This window comes from Typha angustifolia, chromosome 15 (genome assembly GCF_048772165.1).
Source record: "Typha angustifolia cultivar Huaian chromosome 15, ASM4877216v1, whole genome shotgun sequence".
Classification (NCBI taxonomy): Eukaryota; Viridiplantae; Streptophyta; class Magnoliopsida; order Poales; family Typhaceae; genus Typha; species Typha angustifolia.
The window spans coordinates 13,277,695-13,297,413 of record NC_133253.1 but is presented as its reverse complement, the minus strand read 5'-3'; the positions used below and the strand labels follow the sequence as shown (position 1 = coordinate 13,297,413).

The 19,719-nt window shown below is 41.3% G+C and overlaps 1 protein-coding gene and 1 pseudogene across 1 annotated transcript in view; one reads left to right on the top strand and one right to left on the bottom strand.

Annotated features, from left to right (window-relative positions):
* Positions 1–5,827: 5,827 nt before the first annotated feature.
* Positions 5,828–7,702, top strand: LOC140776985 (uncharacterized; annotated as a pseudogene).
* A 4,779-nt stretch (positions 7,703–12,481) lies between these two features.
* The window catches only part of LOC140779147 (uncharacterized), a 40,933-nt gene continuing 33,695 nt past the window's right edge, over positions 12,482–19,719 (bottom strand). Inside the window, exons 7-10 of the mRNA XM_073124128.1 lie at positions 16,698–16,805; positions 13,817–13,940; positions 13,491–13,576; positions 12,482–13,073 (exon numbers count right to left, since the gene is read on the bottom strand). Coding sequence (XP_072980229.1) covers positions 12,855–13,073; positions 13,491–13,576; positions 13,817–13,940; positions 16,698–16,805 — 537 coding nt within the window. The 3' untranslated portion in view covers positions 12,482–12,854. The remainder of the gene's footprint in view (positions 13,074–13,490; positions 13,577–13,816; positions 13,941–16,697; positions 16,806–19,719) is intronic.

The window sequence follows — 19,719 nt, the reverse complement described above, 5'->3', positions numbered from 1 at the left end:
CTCTCACTTGTACATCAATAATTGGCGTGACTGTTGCAAAAGGGCCCTTCCTGCATCAAAATTGTGCCAATCCCAGACCCAAATCATCACATTCGAACAAAGGTCTTGGTGAAATCTGGTAGGGCTAACATGGTGCCTCAGTCATGGCTTGCTTCAGTTCTTTAAATGCCCGTACCGTGCCTGGATGAATTGACGGTAATAGATAGTGAGGCCGAGGAAGCCTTGGAGCTCCTTGGGCATCTTCGGTAGTGGCTAGTGCACCATGCTAGCCACCTTCACACTTGCAGAAGAGATGAAGTGCCCTGGGTACTCAAACTTTTGGCTACCCCAAAGGCACTGCTTTTCTTCACCTTTAGCCCATGCACCTATAATATCTCCATGATTATTCGTAGGTGGTGTAGGTGCTCTTCTCTCGATCGGTTGTAAACAAGAATGTCATTAAAAAACACCAAAACATACCATCAAAGGAGTGGGTGAAATACATCAAAGGAGGCATTGGTCAGGCCAAAGGGCATTACAAGGAACTCGTAATGCCCGTCATGGGTTTGAAAGGCTGTCTTGTGAACACCGCCCGAACCTTGATTTGGTGATAGCCGGTCTACAAATCTAGCTTGCTAAAGATGGTGGTCCTTGCTAACTCGTCCAATAATTCCTCAATAATCATTATTGGTTACCGGTCGTTGATGGTTATGGTACTTAGTGCTCGGTAATCCACGCAAAATCACCATGACTTGTCCTTTCGCACCAATAGCACTGGCGAAAAGTAGGGCACTGTGGCTTAGCAGGATGATGCCTTGGTCCAACATCTCTTGTATTAGCCATGTGATCTCATCCTTTTGGGCATGTGGATACCGGTAGAGCCTCAGATTTTCTGGTCCGGCTCCCAGTGTGATATAGATCCGATGATTGTGGTCTCAGATCTATGGTAGTTTGTGCGGCTCTTCAAAGACTTAATCAAACCCTTGGATAAGTGAGTCCAAATCAGTGGCTATTGTATTACCAAACTTCGGTTCCTCTGTGGTTGAGATCAACCATATCAACAAGCTATGGCAGCCAACTTGTGGTAACCTGGTTAGGACTTGAAGGCTACCCCTAGGATCCGGCTGCAACCCTTCTAATCGACTAGGATTGAGCCTTAGCCCTGAAGCCATTGAACTCCTAGGACCAAGTCAGCCCCCTTGAGAACCAATGGGTGCAAGTCCAATCAGAACATCTCACCTTGGATCTACACCTCAACTCCATCACACCTACTATTGGTTCGCAAGACTGTGCCATCTCCGATGGTTGCAATTACCCCCAACCCAACTTGTCACACCAACTTCATCCACGAAATTGTGTGCTGCCCAAGTCAATTAGTATCTCGACTCAATGCTTTCTGATTGGTCCCTCTACCCGTATAGTTCAAGGTGCTCGTGAGCTTGAATAGGCATGTAAGTTCAACTTGGCATGCACCTCATCCTTGTGGTCCGCAACCTCCATATCCACTACCTCCTCTTCATCACCTCACGGCTCCATTTTGCCCTCCTCGTCTCCTCCAAGGAACATGATCATCGTAGGTTGTTTTTCACACTTCTGGCCCATTGCGAACTTTTCGTCGTAGTAGAATCACAAACGCTTGGTCCTCCTTTCCTCGATTTGTGCCAGGGTTAGCCGTCGAGAAAAGATCTTCTGTTGCCCTCCAAAGTCAGTGAGAGGAGCACTAGCTGGTAGGGACTTCCTCCCTAGCGGTCGTGTGGGAGGACCAAATCCAGCATTGCTTGATGGAGTCAATCAGGATCCTCTCTAGTCCATAGGGCTCCATGGCACCTTGGAGCTTCTTCATATCTCCTGACCTTCTCCTCCAATATAGCCAATATAGAAAAGGCCTCCAACGATGTCCTAGGCCTCATGACCTTGACCTTCGCTTGTATGTCGAACCTGAGTCCACTAGTGAAGGTGCTACGGAGGGCTAAGTCTGACCAACCTAATATATGGTTGCAAATTCTCTCAAACTCTTCTTGAAAAGCTAGGATCATGGTCCATTGTGTTAGCTTAGTCAAGATTCCTTGGAAGTCTTCATACTCAGTCGGACTGAACTGAGTGAGTATATAAGGTAGACGCAAATTCATCCCAAGATGGAAATGGTTGAGTTCATTGTGCCACTTGGAACCATCTGATTGTGACATCCCCCAACATGGGTCAGGCCAATCTCTGGCTGCAGATCACTCAATCCCTAGTTTTGGTGTAGGCAATTCATGCTAGGCTCTACCCTGCTCTATTTTGGGCCAAACCCTAGCTGCAGGTGGCTCGTTCAAAGTCCTAGGCGTCATCGGGTAAGACCAAGCCCTAACTTTTGGATGGGGTGGAGTTTTTTTAGTTCGCCGAACTCCATCTCATGCACCTAACCCTGGTGGGTTCAGCCATTTGTGTGCACGCCCAAGGGATGGGTCCGCTCCAAATCCTACAGCATCCTCCTCTCCGACCAGTTCATAACTCATTGGATCAGGAGAAAACAACACTCCTCTCTATTAGTGCTTGTTGTGTCCGGTCATCATAGAGTTCGTGAAAAGCGGACAACATCTCAGCCGTGAATGCTTGTATTGATTGCAGGCATTGCAACGCCTCCAGCTGAGCTGTCGAGGGTGGTGGAGTCGGCAGTTTTAGCAGCAGACTCGTGTTCTCAGGTAGTCCGGTACTTATCGCTGGCGGTTGATCCCTTATTGGTAGAAGTGATATGAACCAAACTCATCATGGATTAACCACGGTTGAAGGCAGACAGTCTGTGCACTCCATGGAGAATATTAGCCAAATATTGTACCGTCATTAGAAAATTACGAAATCTGGTTGGGTTTGATTCATATCTTCTTGACCTATGGTATGTTTTCCCTTTGCAGATTCGGATCTTAGTGCAAGGGTTGGTGACGGGAAGTGATGGCAATGGTGAAGATGTAATGAATATGGGGTAATGATAGGGGTTGCTCGAGGGTTGTAGAGTGAAGGAAGAGGAGGGAGAAGTGAGTCGGTGTCCCAAGAAGAAGGGTGGATCCGATAGACGAAGGAGGCTAGAGGTAACCAGCGATGATGGTGCACGGCTAGGGCTTGAAGGAGGAGGGAGAAAGTGTTTTAGTCTAGAGGAGAGAAGAAAAGATAATTTGATAATTTCATTCATAAACCCTAATGAGGCAGCCCTTCACATTAATAGGTAGCTAACCTAGCAAAAACAACCTAAAAAATCACATCCTAATACGCTTTTCGTCGTGTGACTCTGTCTTTGCGGACACACTTAGGCGTTCGAACACAGTCGTGGAACAGATTTTGTGTGTCCTCTGTCTTTGCGAACGCACTCAGGCGATCAAACAGCCGCATTCAAATGCTCTTGCCAGAAACTTTATTTTCGAAGGAAAACTAGAAATTACACAAGAAATGAAACCACAAGTTAAATCCTAATAGTCCACGCTTCCCCCACCTTGTCATCGAGGTGTGAAGTGAGGGAACATTTCAAGATCTCCGTCTCTACCTCCCAAGTAGCCTCGTCAGTCGATCACCCCAACCACTCGATCAACACCTCCGTCTCGAGTCTGGCTCCATGTCGACGTCTCTGTTTGGCCAAGACCTTCATGGGTTCAACTACCTCCTGTATCTCCTCCAAGGGCTTGGGTAGCTCGGTTCCCACAACTAGATCTGGTCTGATTCTAGCCTTGAGAACTGATACATGGAAGACCAGAGATGTACACGTCCCGGGCTGGCAAGTCGAGTCGATCCTTGGATATAGCTCTCTGGGTTTAACCTTTCAAGTCCCTCCCACAGACGATCTTGCCTCTTTCTCATTGACCTCAAGTACATAGTATTCTCATTAGTGCTTGAGATAAAGTTGAGGATAAGATGGTTGAGATCACGGATCTAGACCGTTGGCACTCCGATAGATGGGTGACGGAGTCACTTCCTCGCGTCGCACTTCAACCTCGAGTGGAGGTGTGTCCGCTTGAGTTCTTTGAGGAGTTTCTCCCACGTCGTCCTCTTTTTCCCTTCTTCTAGCCATGGATCTTGTTGTAACCATGGGTGGCCAAAGTTCGACCAGCTCTGATACCAAGAATAATATGAACCAAAATCAGCTTGGATAAACCACGGTTGCAGGAAGACAGACTGCACAGTCCTTGGAGAATATTCGCCAAATATTGTACCGTTATCAAAAATTTACGAAACCTATTGGGTTTGATTCATATTTTTCTGACCTACGTTTTGGTATTTTCGCCCTTCGCAAATTCAAATCTCTGCTAGGGGTAAAGTTCGATCGAATCTCGATGGAAGGGTTGGTGACAGGAAGTGATGACAATGGTGGATATGTAATGAATATGGGGTAATGATAGGGGTTGCCTGAGGGCTGTAGAGTGAAGGAAGAGGAGGGAGAAGTGAGTTGGTGTCATCAAGTGCACGGCTAGGACTTGAAGGAGGAGGGAGAAGAAAAGATAATTTCATTCATAAACCCTAACGAGGCTAACCGTCCACATTATGTATTGGTGGCTAACCTAGCAAAAACAACTGAAAAATCACGTCCTAATACAAGCATCTTCATCGAGTGCATTCAAACACGCCCAAAAGGCATTTGAATGCACCTTGAGTGATTTCTGTTTTTGCCAATGCATTCAGGTGTTCGAACACAGTTGTGTGCTCTCAGTCTTTGTGAATGCACTCAAGTGTTTGAATGTGTAGAAAAGGTGTTTGAATACCAAGAGTATTTAGAGGTTCAAAAATGTCAACTGTGCTGCCTTTAAGTTCACTGATGATGATAATTTGTGGTGGGAAAGTCTAAAGACACAACGACAAAGATATGGAGAAGTAGAGGTCAGAAGTTGGAGACTTATGAAGAGATTAATGGACGTTTCGTACCAGAATATTATTGTCAAGACCTGTATAATGATTTGCAGAGTCTTAGTCAAGGTGGAATGTGCGTAGAAGACTATGTTAAAGAGTTTGAAACTTTGATGATGAGGTGCAAAGTGCAAGAACCACAAGAGCAACCAACTGCTAGATTCTTAGGAGGATTAAACAAAGAAATTGTAGACACAACTGAACTTTAGCATTTTGTGTTCCTTGAAGATGTCATCAAGTAGTGAAGGTGGAGAGACAAAAGAAAATGGGGTCCAATCAAGGTTGTTGCATCTTGTCCATTCGGGAGTAAACAGCCTTCTTCATGGAATTCCAATAGTTGGAGTGCCAAGCCAGCAAAAAAGGAGTCTCCAAATAAGCCCCTAGTGGAACCTTTTGAGGGAGAAAGAGAAGGTGATCGAAGCAGGACCTCCCAAAAGAAGTCATGATGTTAAATGTTTCAAAGTGCCTTGGTCATGGCCATATCGCATCCAAGTGCTCTAACAAAAGAGTCATAATCATTCAGGAAACTCGAGAAGTGGTTAGTGAGGATGAAGCTGACTTGGAAGTGGAAGAAGAAGACCCTCAATGAAATCACCATCGAAGGTGAATTACTTGTAATTCATTATTCTTTGAGTTTACAAGTTGTAGCTGAAGATGAGCACCGAGGGAACATATTTTACACTTGTTGCACTATTAGCAACAAGGTGTGTGGAGTTATCATCGATGGTAGCAGTTGTGCAAATGTTGCTTCTGGTATAATGGTAGAGAAACTTAGTCTAGCTACACCAAACACCTTCAACCATACAGATTTCAATAGTTGAACGATTGTGGAGAGGTAAAAGTTACAAAACAAGTTTTAGTTCCTTCTTCTATTGGAAAGTTTTACAAAGATCAGGTTCTTTGTGATGTTGTTCCAATGAGTACAAGCCATCTTTTCTTAGGAAGGCCATGACAATATGAAAAAAAAAACTGATTCATGATGGCTACAAAAATACTTAATTCATTTTCCTTGAATGATAAGAAGATAACTTTGGCTCCCCTCAGCCCACAGAAAGTAAAGAAAATCAAGGAGAAAAGGGGAAGGAAAGACAGTTTCTTTGTGGGCAAGAAAAAAGTTGAACAAGCCTTGAATTCTTCAAAACTAGTCTATCTAATATATGCCAAGGAAGTTTCATCTCATGAAGAAAGCCATACTCTACCCCCAGAAATAGAAGAACTTCTGTCTCAGTTTGTTGATGTGTTTTCTGCATAATTGCCAAAGGGGCAACCACCAATTAGAGGAATTGAGCATCAAATTGACCTTATTCTAGGAGCTATCCTTCCAAACTGTAGGGCAATCTCGAGGATACTAAAGAGCTTCAATGACAAGTCATTGAGTTGTTGGAGAAAGGCTATATTCGTGAATCAATCTGCCCTTGTTCAGTACCATCTCTTCTAGTACCAAAGAAAAATTGCAGCTTGAGGATGTGTGTGGACAATAGAGCCATCAACAAGATCACAATAAAGTACCGCTACCCTATTCCTCATTTGGATGATATGCTTGATGAGTTGCATGATTCGAAGGTTTTCTCAAAGATTTATCTAAGAAGTGGTTACCATCAAATCCGCATAAAGGAAGAAGATAAATGGAAGACTGCCTTTAAAAAGACATATGGGTTGTATGAGTGGTTGGTAATGTCATTTGGTCTATCAAATGCACCAAGTACTTTTATGAGGTTGATGAACCATGTACTGCGTAAATTCATTGGCCAATCTGTTGTGGTGTATTTTGATAATATTTTGATCTTTAGCCAAACATTTAAGGAGCATGTGAAGTTTTTGAAGTCTTCCGGCAAGAGAAGCAGTATGGAAATCAAAAGAAATGCAGTTTTTGCAAAGATAGAGTAGTGTCTCTTGGCTATGTTGTTTCTCATCTATGATGGAGGTTGATGAAGAAAAATTTAAAGCTATAAGAGAATGGCCAACTCCAACTAGCATTTCAGAGGTAAGGCATGGTTTGGCTTCTTTCTATCGGAGAGTTGTCAAGAATTTTAGTCCTATACTTACTCCATTGACTTAATGTATCAAGAAGAATAGAGAATTTGCATGGAATGAAGCAACACAAAAGAATTTTAAACTAATCAAGGAGAAGCTCTACACTGCACCAGTACTAGCACTTCCAAATTTTTCGAATATTTTTGAAATCAAATGCGATGCTTCAGGGGTGGGAATAGGAACTATCCTAATTCAGGAGAAGAGGCTGATAGCTTACTTCAGTGAGAAGTTAAATGCTGCTCACTTGAACTATTTTACTTATGATAAGGAATTTTATGCACTAATCTGAGCATTGACTTAATGTATCAAGAAGCTGTATGGAAATCAAACATAGTGGTTACTTCCAAGGGAGTTTATTGTACACACAGATCATAAAGCTTTAAAACATTTAAAGGGGCAAAGCAAGTTTAATCAGAGGCATGCTAAGTGAGGTTGAGTTCTTAGAATCCTTTCCTTATATCAAGTACAAGAAGGGAGAAGTAAACATAGTGGTTGATGCTCTTTCAAGTATGCTTTGATTTTTATCCTTAATGTTAAATTGATGGGGCTGGAAATAATCAAAGGACAAGTTTCGAAGGATCCAGATTTTGGTATTATCTATGCAACTTGTGAAAAGGGGGCTATAAAGGGATTTTATAAACATGAAGAATTTCTCCTCAAATCTGGAAGGCTATGCATTCCAAGGGGTTCAATTCGAGAGCTCTTAGTAAGGGAGGCACATGGCGGTGGACTGGCTTGGCATTCCAAGGGGTTTAATTTTGGAGAAAAGATGACCTTGGAAATGTTCAAGGAACGCTTTTATTGGCCAAGGATTGATTAAAGATGTCCACAAGATAATTGAGCATTGTGTTATATGCAAGAAGGCAAAACGCAAAAAGGCTTCCCACGGATTGTATATGCCTCTTCCAATTCAGAACCAACATTGGATGGACGTGAGCATGGATTTTGTGTTAAGGCTGCCATGGACTCAATGAGGAAGAGATTCAGTTTTCGCTGTTGTTGACAAATTTTCCAAGATGTCACACTTCATTCATTGCCACAAAATTGATGATGCTTCTCTTATTTTGCGAATATGTTCTTTAGGGAGATTGTTCGTTTGCATAGAGTTCCAAGGAGCATAGTTTCAAACTAGGATGCCAAATTCTTGAGCTATTTATGGAAATAGCTACGCACCAAACTCCACTTTAGCACGGCGTGTTATCCTCAAATGGATGGCCAAACTGAAGTGGTAAATTGAACTTTTTTTTCTTTACTTCGTACTATTATTTGTAAACATTTGAAGAATTGGGACAAATGTCTACTTTTTGAGTTTGCTTATAACAGAAGTTTGCGTAGGACTACTAAATATACTCCTTTTGAGATAGTTTATAGGTTCAACCCAAAAACTCCACTTGATCTATTACTGATTCTTGCTGGTGTACGAGCTTGTCTAGATGGCACACAAAAAGGCAGAATTTGTCAAAATATTGTATGAGAATGTTAAGAAGCAAATTGAGCAGCAAAATGCAAGTTATGAGAAGGCTGCCAACAAAGGAAAGAAGCAAGTTAGCTACGATCCAGGAGATTTAATTTGAATATACTTGAGGAAGAAAGATTTCCAAGCAAGAGAAAATCCAAACTCATACCCCAGTCAAAGGACCTTTTAAGGTTTTGGAAAAGGTAAATGAGAATGCTTACGAGATTCAATTACTAGGGGACTACAATATATCTACAACTTTCAATGTTAGGGATTTAACTCCATACTTTGAGGATAAATTGGCCGGAAGTTATCATTTTCGTTCATCATTTAGTGCCTTTTCAATTCTTTTGACTTAGTAAGTGTGCTAATCATTTAATGTTGTTTAGTGGCCATTTATTAGCTTTTGGGAATAAATAATTTGTTTGGCCTTTGGAAAGGCTTGTTTTGGAAGTAAAATGGACATGAAAGGAATTCAGAAATTTCTCTTGCTTAAGAGTTACAACATTCTTATCTAAACCTTGGTTTAGTGGCGAATCTATCAATTCTTATCACTCACCTTCTTCTCCTTCTTGGGTGTGGCAAATTACCCTAATATAGAATTGTTTGTGGCAGTCCAAACTTATCAAACAAAGGCCATTAGTTCTTCTCTTTTTATTTCTTCCTTTTGGAGCTTGTGAAGGCCCATCAACTTCTACTCCATTTGCTTCCTTTTGGGATGCTCAAGACTTTCTCCACATGCCGCAAGTGCTCACTCTGTTTCCTACACAAGTATGTTGGCAAAAAAGACGAGTACCTACCGATGCAAAAGGGGGTGAAAAATATAGTTCATGAGCCCTTGGAAAGTTGCTGGTGCATTGGTGAGACCAAATAGCATGACTCAAAACTCATAATGCTCATCATGAGTTCGAAATGTTGTCTTGTGTACATTTGCTGGATCGACCCTAATTTGATGATAACCGGACCTCAAGTTGAGCTTGCTAAAATAGGACTGTGAGCTCATCTAACAACTCCTCGATCGCTGGAATGGGATAGTGGTCCTTCACGGTGATTGCAATCGAAGCCTGATAATCCACTCAAAAGATTGTGCACTAGCAACACCGGCGAGGAGAAGGCACTTTGGCTTGTTTGAATAATGCCTCACTTGAGCATCTCCTTGACCATCTTGCTAATATCCTCCTTGTTGTAAATGAGGGTATCGATAGGAATAAACGTTCTCTAGTTCAACTCCATGTACAATTTGGATTCGGTGCTCATGCCCGTAAGTGGGCAACAGTCCCCGCAACTCCTCAAACACGTCTTTAAAGTCCTACAACAACCTATCCAGGTCAGCGGCTATACCTTCCTTTGGAATAAGCTCTAGCACAATGGGTGTTAGTATATAAATACCCCATAATCACCTAGATGGCTCTCCTATTAGCGGACGTAGTGTTGGACCATGGCATAGCCGGGCTACCTTCTAGCCGCACCACCTCGTCTCCTTACTGAAAGGTGAGGCTTAGGTTTGCAAAGTTAAAGGTGATAGCCCCTAAGCTCTGTAGCCCCGCTAGATGCCCAACTCTAAATCCACTCCTCTCAACACTAATGGGTACAAATCGAGTGAGAAATCACAGCCTTGCACCTGTAGAAATACTCGACAGCACACCCTGTCTACTCGTAACGTCCTGCCATTGTCTATTGTAACGTGAAAGCCCACCGTCGGCAACACGTTCAGTCCAATCTTCTTCACTAGTCTCTCATCTAGGAAGTTACGAGTGTTCCCTGTGTCAATTAAAATGTTAACTGTTCTTCGCTTAATCATACCTTCCATCTGCAACATCTTGGGTGCCACTATTCTTGAGTATGTGGGTAGCAAAATTTCAATAGCCATGTCTCCATCATTCTCCTCCGTCTCGACCACCATAAGCTTGTGGGGCTCCTCCTCTAGACCTTTTGTGGCAGCAAAGTCCTCTTCATCTTCTAGATCGTCGAGAAGGAGAACCACGCCCATAGGTCGTGTGCAGTGATGACCCAACATGTATTTCTCGTCATATTTGACCTCAACTCTCTACGTTTCTCTTCCATCGGCAACACATCCTCCACCATCTCCTCCATAGTGTTCAACCTCAATGCTTTGACATCAGCTTGGATCTCGTCATAGAGACTGGACAAAACTGTCACACATTGGTGAAGATCATACAATAGTGGGTCACATCTACTATGGATTCTATCAAACTCCTCCATGTATGCCTTGACGGTTGTCTTTTGACTCACCTTGGTTAGCATGGCATGGAAGTTGTCATAGCTAGTTGGTCCAAACCGCTTACACAATGCATCACTGAATTCAATCCCGATGTGGGACTCACAGTGCAAGCTCGTCGAGCAAAACCACTAACCTCTAAATGGAATGACGCCATGACTACCTTGTGAGCTTCGGGGGTTCCTTGAAACTTGAAGAATTGTTCTACCCGAAAAATCTACTCGAGAGGTTCTCCTTCTTTGTATTTAAGGGAAGTTGAGCTGTGCATTTCTCCCCCTAAGTGCATTCTCGCGATTTGGATCATACTCAAACCCTTGTGGCATGTCATGAGGGTGCAACATCTGCTGCTATTGTCAGTTTCTTCACTGTGGTGCGCACCGCCTCAATCCCTCAAATTCTTACTCGGACTTGGATTCGAGTCCAGCCCACAAGTTATTTTCTTGGTTCATCTAGAATGCATCCTCTATTGGATTGAGCACCAACAGGATTCCAATATAGGTCTTGACCCAAAGAAATGTAGTAAAATTCCTAGTTCAGATGTAGGAGCCCGATCACACTTGGATCAGTTCGGTTTGGGTCATATTGACAGCCTCCGTGAGCAATTGGATCAACTGATCTTGTTTCCGTTCCATGGTTCTCATGAGCTCTAACATCAAGGCCTCGGTGGCTGAGCGTGAATCTAGACTCGATCGGTCACTAGTGTGTCTAGGAGTTTCGAGGTTAGCACCCCTTAAGCTCTTCTCCATGTGCCGACGGCCCCTAAATGTTCTCCTCCATCACGCGCCTTGAGGCCATTGATCTGGTGGTCATCATCTCCATGTGTGGTCCAAGGATCGACCTGCTTTGATATCAAGTTGATACGATCACCTCAGGGTGGTTTTGATCGCATCAAGGACTAACTCTTGACAGAATTAGAATCGAAATTTTGGAGGACAATGCCAACCGATCCAACCGTCCAAAAGATCTTAGATTCTAATAGGTTATACTCCTAAAAGTCACGAATCCAACACAACCAAAACCACGACAATTGGAGGTGTGGATTAGTAGTTGTGGAGGAAATACAAACTAAGTGTTAGGGTTTTGAAAGATGGTGATGATAGCGGTAGTCAGATAAAGCCTAAAGCTAGACGAAGGGGAAGAGATTAGACCAATCCTTGATAGGCAAAAGGGCACGGTTAGATTGAGGGAGGAAGGAGATAGAAGTAGGAGAAAGAGATAAGGAAGAGATACGAAAGAGAACATTAATAGTCTTTGATAGATTCAATGAAGCTATCTTCCACATATTTAGAGCCTAACATAACAACCAAAACAATAAAAGATAATCCTAAAAATAATGCATCCTCACTGTGGCACATTCAAACAAGTGCGAGCCCCGTTCGAATGGACAAAAACCATTCTCTATATGTACGAACAAGTGCATGTGTTCAAATGGGGTGTTCGAATGCAACTTCTTAACGTTCTAACGCCCTAGCCAAAAACCTCTATTCTTCAAAACAAAAATTATTTCTTTTGAGGCAACTAGATTTAACCTTAGTTGTATCATAATCCACATAAGAAAATAAAAAATAAGGTCAATAAACTATTCTCCCATGTGATCGAATCAGGTTTGAATCCTACACTCAAAAGACTGATTCAATCTACTCACTCAGTCTCAGACTCAGGTGAACCTGGATCATATCATGTTAATCAAGATTTAAAATCGAATAAAACTGACTTTCCATAAAAATTTTGAGAAACTAAGAGAGAATCTATGACGAATCAAGTTTGATTCTTACGAAATAATCTTCCCTTATAGATTCACTAGCCTAAGGTGCTTTGAGATAAAGGCTAAGCGAAAAGGGGCCCAAAGTTCAAATACTAAAGAGGCATGGTGTGAAACACAAGATCATGAACACAAGAGGGTATGAAATGTAATTTACTTTTCCTAAATCAACTTTCTCACAATAGTACCATAATTTTATCCAATGAACCACCTTACTGAAAATTCATTCCAGTGGAAAAGTTGGTGGTGTATTTCTGTATCTTATAACAACAGAACAGCCAAAATTTAGCTTCTGTTTCTTACAAATACAAAGAAGTCAAAAGAACAGGAATGAATAAAAACTTCCAAACATGGTCTCTATAAATGTTCCCTTTTCCTTTGTCTATTCTTTGGTAGTATGCGCAGGTATAGATCACTCCCTACAAGTTCCCACTGTAGTGCCCCTTCCATTCCAGTTCAGCTATGGGGGCAACCAGATATGATAGGTAGGCACATATGCTTGACCAGGAGCAAGACTATACTTTGTGAGAGATTTGTATGTAATTCATGAGCCTCTTTAAAGCTTTACCACTATCAATAGCTTCTTTTGCCCGGTTCAGTGCTGATGTAGTATCCTCTGCTCCACTGCAGCCCAATAAGTGGTCAACAATTCCTGCATTAAGTACAATCCTGTCGTAGGCTGGTCCTTTCTCACCACCAAGTGCCGCTAAACCCAACTCTATATTTCTCAAGACCTGATTAAGTAGATCAAGAAAATTCTTTAATTGATTTCCATGACCAAAATTTAAATGACTATGATATCTATTTTCACACAATTAACATATTATCCACTTAATCTTCATCAAGATTTTCCATGTTAAATACGTGCAGAACACACAACAACATCCAGACACCACCCTTAGCTGTGATCTCTTATTCAAGCAGCAATATCAATATAAATTACTTTGCAGTACGCATACTTGTTACATTATACCCTTTCAACCCGTTCTCATTCATTTTCTACTCAGAAATATGGTTAGAAATTAGTCATGAAATGTTGCTGTCCATTAGCTATTAGGCATTTTAGGCCTTTAAGGTGTTACAATTGCTTTAAAATCATCACATGCATGTGAATTGATACAAAGGAACATAGAAGATACAGAGAAGCTTACTGATCTATCTGTCCTTGGAGTATCTGTGGATTCAAAACCATAATCAGCGGCATTCACGACAATATTGAAGCTTTCACGTGAAATTCCTAACCAGAATAACGAAAAAGCAGTCAAACTTCCCTAAAAATATTAACCAAAAAGCAGTATAGTAAATAGCCGGTTTACATGGATAGTACTTTTGTCAGTCTGTAAATTAGTTGAGTATTGAAATATACTACTTCAGAAAATGAACTCCCAATAACAATGCAGTAAGAACCCACCAAGAACTAGCAACAGTATCCCTGATAAGATATATGCATAGGAAAAAGAAAATTAACATTTCATACCATCAATGGTTGAGGAAATTGCAGAGCTTGGTGAGCGAAACCCTGAACAGTGGTTCACTGGAAGGCCTTTTGATGCATGGATGGATCTTGCCTTTGTTGTCATAGAGAGTGCACCTTCCTCACCCTACATTGAGATAAATCACATGTCAGCAGATAGGTACAAAACCACAAGTTTTGAGAATTAGTATCAAGGATTGCCATGCCAAGGTAAAACCGGCAAGTGTCACCCAGCAAAGGATTGCCATGCTAGGATAGGATTGGCACGTGGCACGAGGGATACTGCATGGCACCTACGAATTGCTGTTAATACTCACCGCTGCGGTAGCCGTCACCCTTGCTCAGGGCCTGCCTTCTTCCTCTATCTTCTTCTTCCTGATGCTAGGCACCCAAGGCTAAGGCGATGGACAACTAGGTGACGACATCACGATAACTAATCTCACTCTCCTCTCCTCTTTTTCTCTCCCTCTGGACCAATGGTGGAGCCTCTTTTCTCAGGGCACAGCAGGTAAGAGCTGCGGCACCTGTCGTGCTGTGCCAACCAATCCTTATATTTATAACGTGCACCTTACAAAAAACTAGGCTAAACATCCCAAATGAAAACACTTTTAAGAAACATAGGGTTCAGCAAGATCAACTTAGTCCATAAGGAGCATGGTTTAAAAATTTCCCCAAAGATAGCATTGCATTCCACCTAAAACAATACCAACTTTTCTAAGTTTGGTCTCAGATGTCACACTGAATTTCACCTAAATGTAGCCTGTACCAAACCAAGTAAATATAACCAATAACCAATTGGCCACTAGTACTTTTTATTTTTGTCATAATGCTATCTGTGTATTTTATCTGAAATGTTTCTGGTAGCATTTCGGAGTTTGTTTGAATCTTGATATATTAACAGAAAATTCGAACAGTCATCATAGCAACTAGAGCTGAAGCAGCTGAAACAAATGAAAAACTCCGTAGCATCTTGGTTCTTTAGGAACCGAAAGGAAAACCAACTGAAACTTTGAAGCATGCCAAATATGAAATCCAGATGAGCTCCATTAGGGAACTCAGTTGGGCAACTCTAGATGTGGTATCCAGAGTATTAAAAAACAAGGATTACTCTGAGAATTACTCCCAGAGTAATGAAAAGATGATACTTTCTGGGTACCCTAAGACTATTAAAATAAAAGGTCGAGAGGAAGGTTAGTAGGCTCGTCAGCAGTTTTTGTTGCCCAAACAACTCAACACTGCACTCCACGGCAGAGCAATTTCCCAGTGCCAACCACAATGTGGGGCAGAAGGGAATATGATCCATGGGGATAATTACAATAATCCCTGTGAGTAAATGATGATGCACATGTAATAATTCGATAAAAAGCTCAAATAACTTGATTATAATAAACAGACAGAAAATATGCCCTTACTGTGATTAAAATTTAATACCTTAATTTCAAACAAGTCTCATCGAGCGTTAAGATGTTATTTAATGTCATGAAACTGATACAATCTCCCCTCAAAGAGGATCAATCCAACTCGCAACTGGTTCTGCACAGAATTTTCAATAAATATTGTGGGAGTTCTACTAGTCGGATGATGCTCTTGAAATTTGAATATGTTATAGTCTGAAAGAGAGCTTTTCAATGAATCTAATATCTCAAGATTTGGATAGCTAGATCTAGAGATATTATTGAATCAATGGAGGAGGGTCAAAGAGACAAACCTGTGGGATAAAGGTTCGAAGTGGTTTTGGAGTCCTTGCGTGTAGGCACAAACTATGTGAGGGATGGTAGTGATAGGCCGGCAATGATAGGGTGGCACCGGTAGGGTTGGTAGTGGTGAAATGTTAGAGATGATGACGGTTAGAGCAACAGAAGAGAGAATAGAAGAAAAGGGAAGAGAGAGGAGTGGGGCCATCCCTAAAGGACTAGGATGGTTGGCCGATCGACGGGGGTAGGTGACGACTGCTGCCGTGGGAGGAGACAACAAGGGTGAAAGAGAGGGAGAGAGCTAAGCCCAAAAAAAAAAATCAATTCCTTCGATAATTTAATACTGTGCACACCACAATGTTATATAGGTAGCTACCATCGAGCCGGTTCGGCTAGCCCATCCGGATTGGGCTCTTAAATACTTAAATGCAAATAGTACTAATGTAAGGACTAAAATATAATAAACAAATAGCAGCAATTAAAATAAAATAGGGATCCAATCCCCATACACTCACCCAAGGCGACTTGGCTTGACCGAAGCTGTAGCAGGAACTTTATTGGACCCCAACCAACAGGAGCCATATCTCAGCTGTGGGTTGAAAGCTTGATAAAATTTCAAACAAGTTTTATCAAACTCAAAAACATTACTAAAGCTCGTGAAAGTTTGTCAGACCCCAGTGACATGGATCATATGTCAGCCATGGGTTGAAAGATCATAATTATAAATGTGGTTAGTATGCTAGCCGTGATGGTTGCAACTTGTGATCTCGCGGCCATTCGAGGCAGCCAAAGAGGTTGCTACAATGGGTGGTAGTGGCAAGGTCAGTCCTAACATCCTACATGCTGTATTTTTCTATAATAGCAGATTATTTCAATATAACAAATGAGCATCCAAACACACTAGAAAATGGACACCTTACTCAAGAATATGAAATTCCAGGGTTTTGACCAAATTACTCTGGTAATTGGGCTGCCAAATGCCCCTTAGTATTCTTTTATTAATCAAAGCCATGATAGTTTTGTATAGTTTCCTTGTATACAAATTGATATCTCCATAAGTTCGGGTAAAATAAGAAAGCAAAAAGACAAAATCTAAGCTACCACGGTATAGATAAACAGATAAGAAAGAAATAAAGAGCAATCAAACCTCAAAGTACAGCAGTCATGAAATAACAAATGATTTCACATACCTTTACAACCAAACCAGAATGAACACTTCTTCTTCTCATAAGCATTAGCAATGAGTCTTCATAGCCCTCATGGTAAAAGCCGGTAACAATAGCTTCCTTCCCACGTGCCTTAGAAGACGAGAACAACCTGTTAGACTTGTTATGCATATACGCCAATTGAAATCTGCTGTAATTAAGTGCCAAGACCATGCTCAAACTTCAGAAAAATATACATTATGTAATATACAACAGTTCTTGGTTGCCAAAATCCACTGCATATCATGAGTATATTGAAAGGCGACCACAAATTGCCGATGGTCACTCCACCACCTAGAACCTAGGTGGAAGGCAGGTGCTAAGGCGGTCTAGTAATTTTAATATATAAAAAATAATAAAAATAATTCTATATGATATATATATATATATACTAATATAGCATTTATAAAATTTGAATAGTATAGTTCACAACCATAAAAATAATAGATTATAAATTTATAATTCACAAGTATGTATACATATTTCATTAACATCTTAATAGTAAATTATCACAATCTGAAATAATATTAATAGTTGGTGGTTTCCAATGTTTGTGGTCTCGGATGTTAACCTTTTCCCACCAATTAAAGCACAAAGAAAGAAAAAAAAAAGGAAAAAAAAAAGAAAAAAAGTTGGTGGTTTCCAATGTCAAAGAGAGGAAAGAAGAGGAAATGAGGCAATCCACAGCTTCAACAAAATCACCGTACGGTTGGCACCCCCATCTACTTGTCGCCGCCTCTCGACACCTTCACTTGTCACCACCGCTCGACGCCTTGGCTTGCTGCTTGGCGCCTTCAAGCCTTTTGCTTCCCACCGCCGCTCAACACCTTCGCTTGCTGCTGCCGCTCGATGCCTTTGCTTGACACCACCATTTGCTACCTCCGCTAGCCACCACATGAGAGAATTGCTATGAGAGAGAGAGAGAGAGCATCTAAAGGGTTTGTTTTTTTAATATGGAGTGGGCTAGTGATTAGTTATTAAACACGATCCACATCAGACCCGCTTCCAACCCGCTTTGGTAGCTGGCAGGATGAAGCGTCGACCAGCCTAGGCACCCACCATTCGCTGGCGGCAATCAGCTTAGCGGCGCAACTGCCTTTTCCGCCATTCAAAACACTATTCCTCATTAAGTAAAAGAATAAGGAATTATATAGCAATGTAAGCTTTCAAAATTTTATTATTCAGAAGCTGAGGAAAAGATCAAATGGATGGTTAACTTCTATAAAACCTAGATAGGAGAAGTATAAAGGAAGAAGCAATCTAAGTCATTATTATAAGATGCACACTTGCAGCAATGACCACCTAAAGATCAGACAAACAGAAGCTTGCAAATGTATCTCAAAAAAATCTAGAAGGATCATAAACTACTAATACCTAATTAGCAAAAATGAGGTTGTTGAAATGGATTTCAATTTTCCACAAATTCTGCAAATGCACAAACTCACATAGATAGTACAAGCTCACCTCGAAACTAATTTCGAGCCCTCCAAAGGTGTTTAGGCTCGGCTCATTTCAACTCGAGATGGGCTAGACCAAGCTCGAACTTGATTAGATGAGGAAGAGGAGGAAGCAGCGAGGACAATCATGACGACGGCTTGACTTGTCGATAGAGGAGGAGGGGAGATAGGAGGATGAGGAAAGTGAGGAGGATGACGCCGATACTGAGGACGATAGAGGAAGCCGACACTAACGCTAAGGACAATGGAGGAAGACCGCCGAAAGAGGCCGGAGGAGCTGGTCGATGGTGGAGGTTGGATTTGTTGGAGAGATTTTTATTAGATTTAGATATAGGGTTAGGTGGAGATAGGATGATAGTAACCATTGGATCAAAGATCTAATGGCTATGAGTATATTTATATATAATATTAATAAATAATATATTTAAGACGAGTCAATTGAGCCGAACCCGACCGAGCCAACTCCAGCTTAGGCTCAGCTCAGCTTAAGCCAAACCGAGCCGAGCTAGAGCTTCAGTTGAGCTAGATCTGAGCCGAGCTCAAGCTGCTCGTTTATTTTGACACCCCTAAGGTAGAGGTATGCCCTTCATAGCAAAAGAATGATGAATAAAAATTCATACAACAAACACACATGAGTTCAGAGAATTAATCTGAAATAAATGAATTACTACACTATCTTAGCATAGTTATAGTCAAGCCCTTGATATAAGACAGCAACAATGGCAATAAGTTGGGGATGATATAACTATGGGGCAACAAGATGGTGGTAGAAAATTATGTAGGGGGAAACAAGAAAGGAAGGTCTGTCTAGAAAGTGATCTTAGTATACAATAATGGTGGAAAAGGGTATAAATTACAAAACTCCGGTTTTGAGTTAGTCTAGAAAAGAAATGTTTGTCAAAAACAATGATAGTCGTACTGATACGGACATCACTGATAGGACGCGATGGCGTGTGTACTAGCACAGGAGGCGCCGACAGTTGATGATCCCTCCTATAGGGAACTGAGTCTGATTTTTATTTATTTAGAGTGTCTTTTGTTTATTTCCTATATAGGGTGTTTTTTGTTTAATTCGATTGTAAGTCTATATCTAGACCCGTTATATTTTCTTTGGAACTTAATGAAGGTTTATGTGATTTATTCTCTAGAGGATTTTGGTGTGAAACCATTTCTTAGGGTGGAGGTGTGAAACCCCATTCCTTCCCTTCTTATTTCCCTATTTCATCTTTCTCCATCACAATTTGCATCATTTTGGTATCAGAGAGGATCCTAGTTTATGGACGTCCCTCCTCCCAGGTTCTACGCCGCTCCACATTTGTTCTTCGCACGACCAATCGCTCCACGAACATCGAAACGTCAAGAAATCTAGCGTACAACGAGCAAAGAAATTACCGTCGTCGAGAAACAACAAGAATCTGTTGTCATAGTGGAATCGCTACCGCGTAAGATTCCAAGTCCTTCAAAAAATTAATTGTTGTTGCATCATTTAGTGATCTACTGTTTCATCGTTATTTTTATTTCTTTAGATTGAAAAAAAAAGAAAAAAAAGA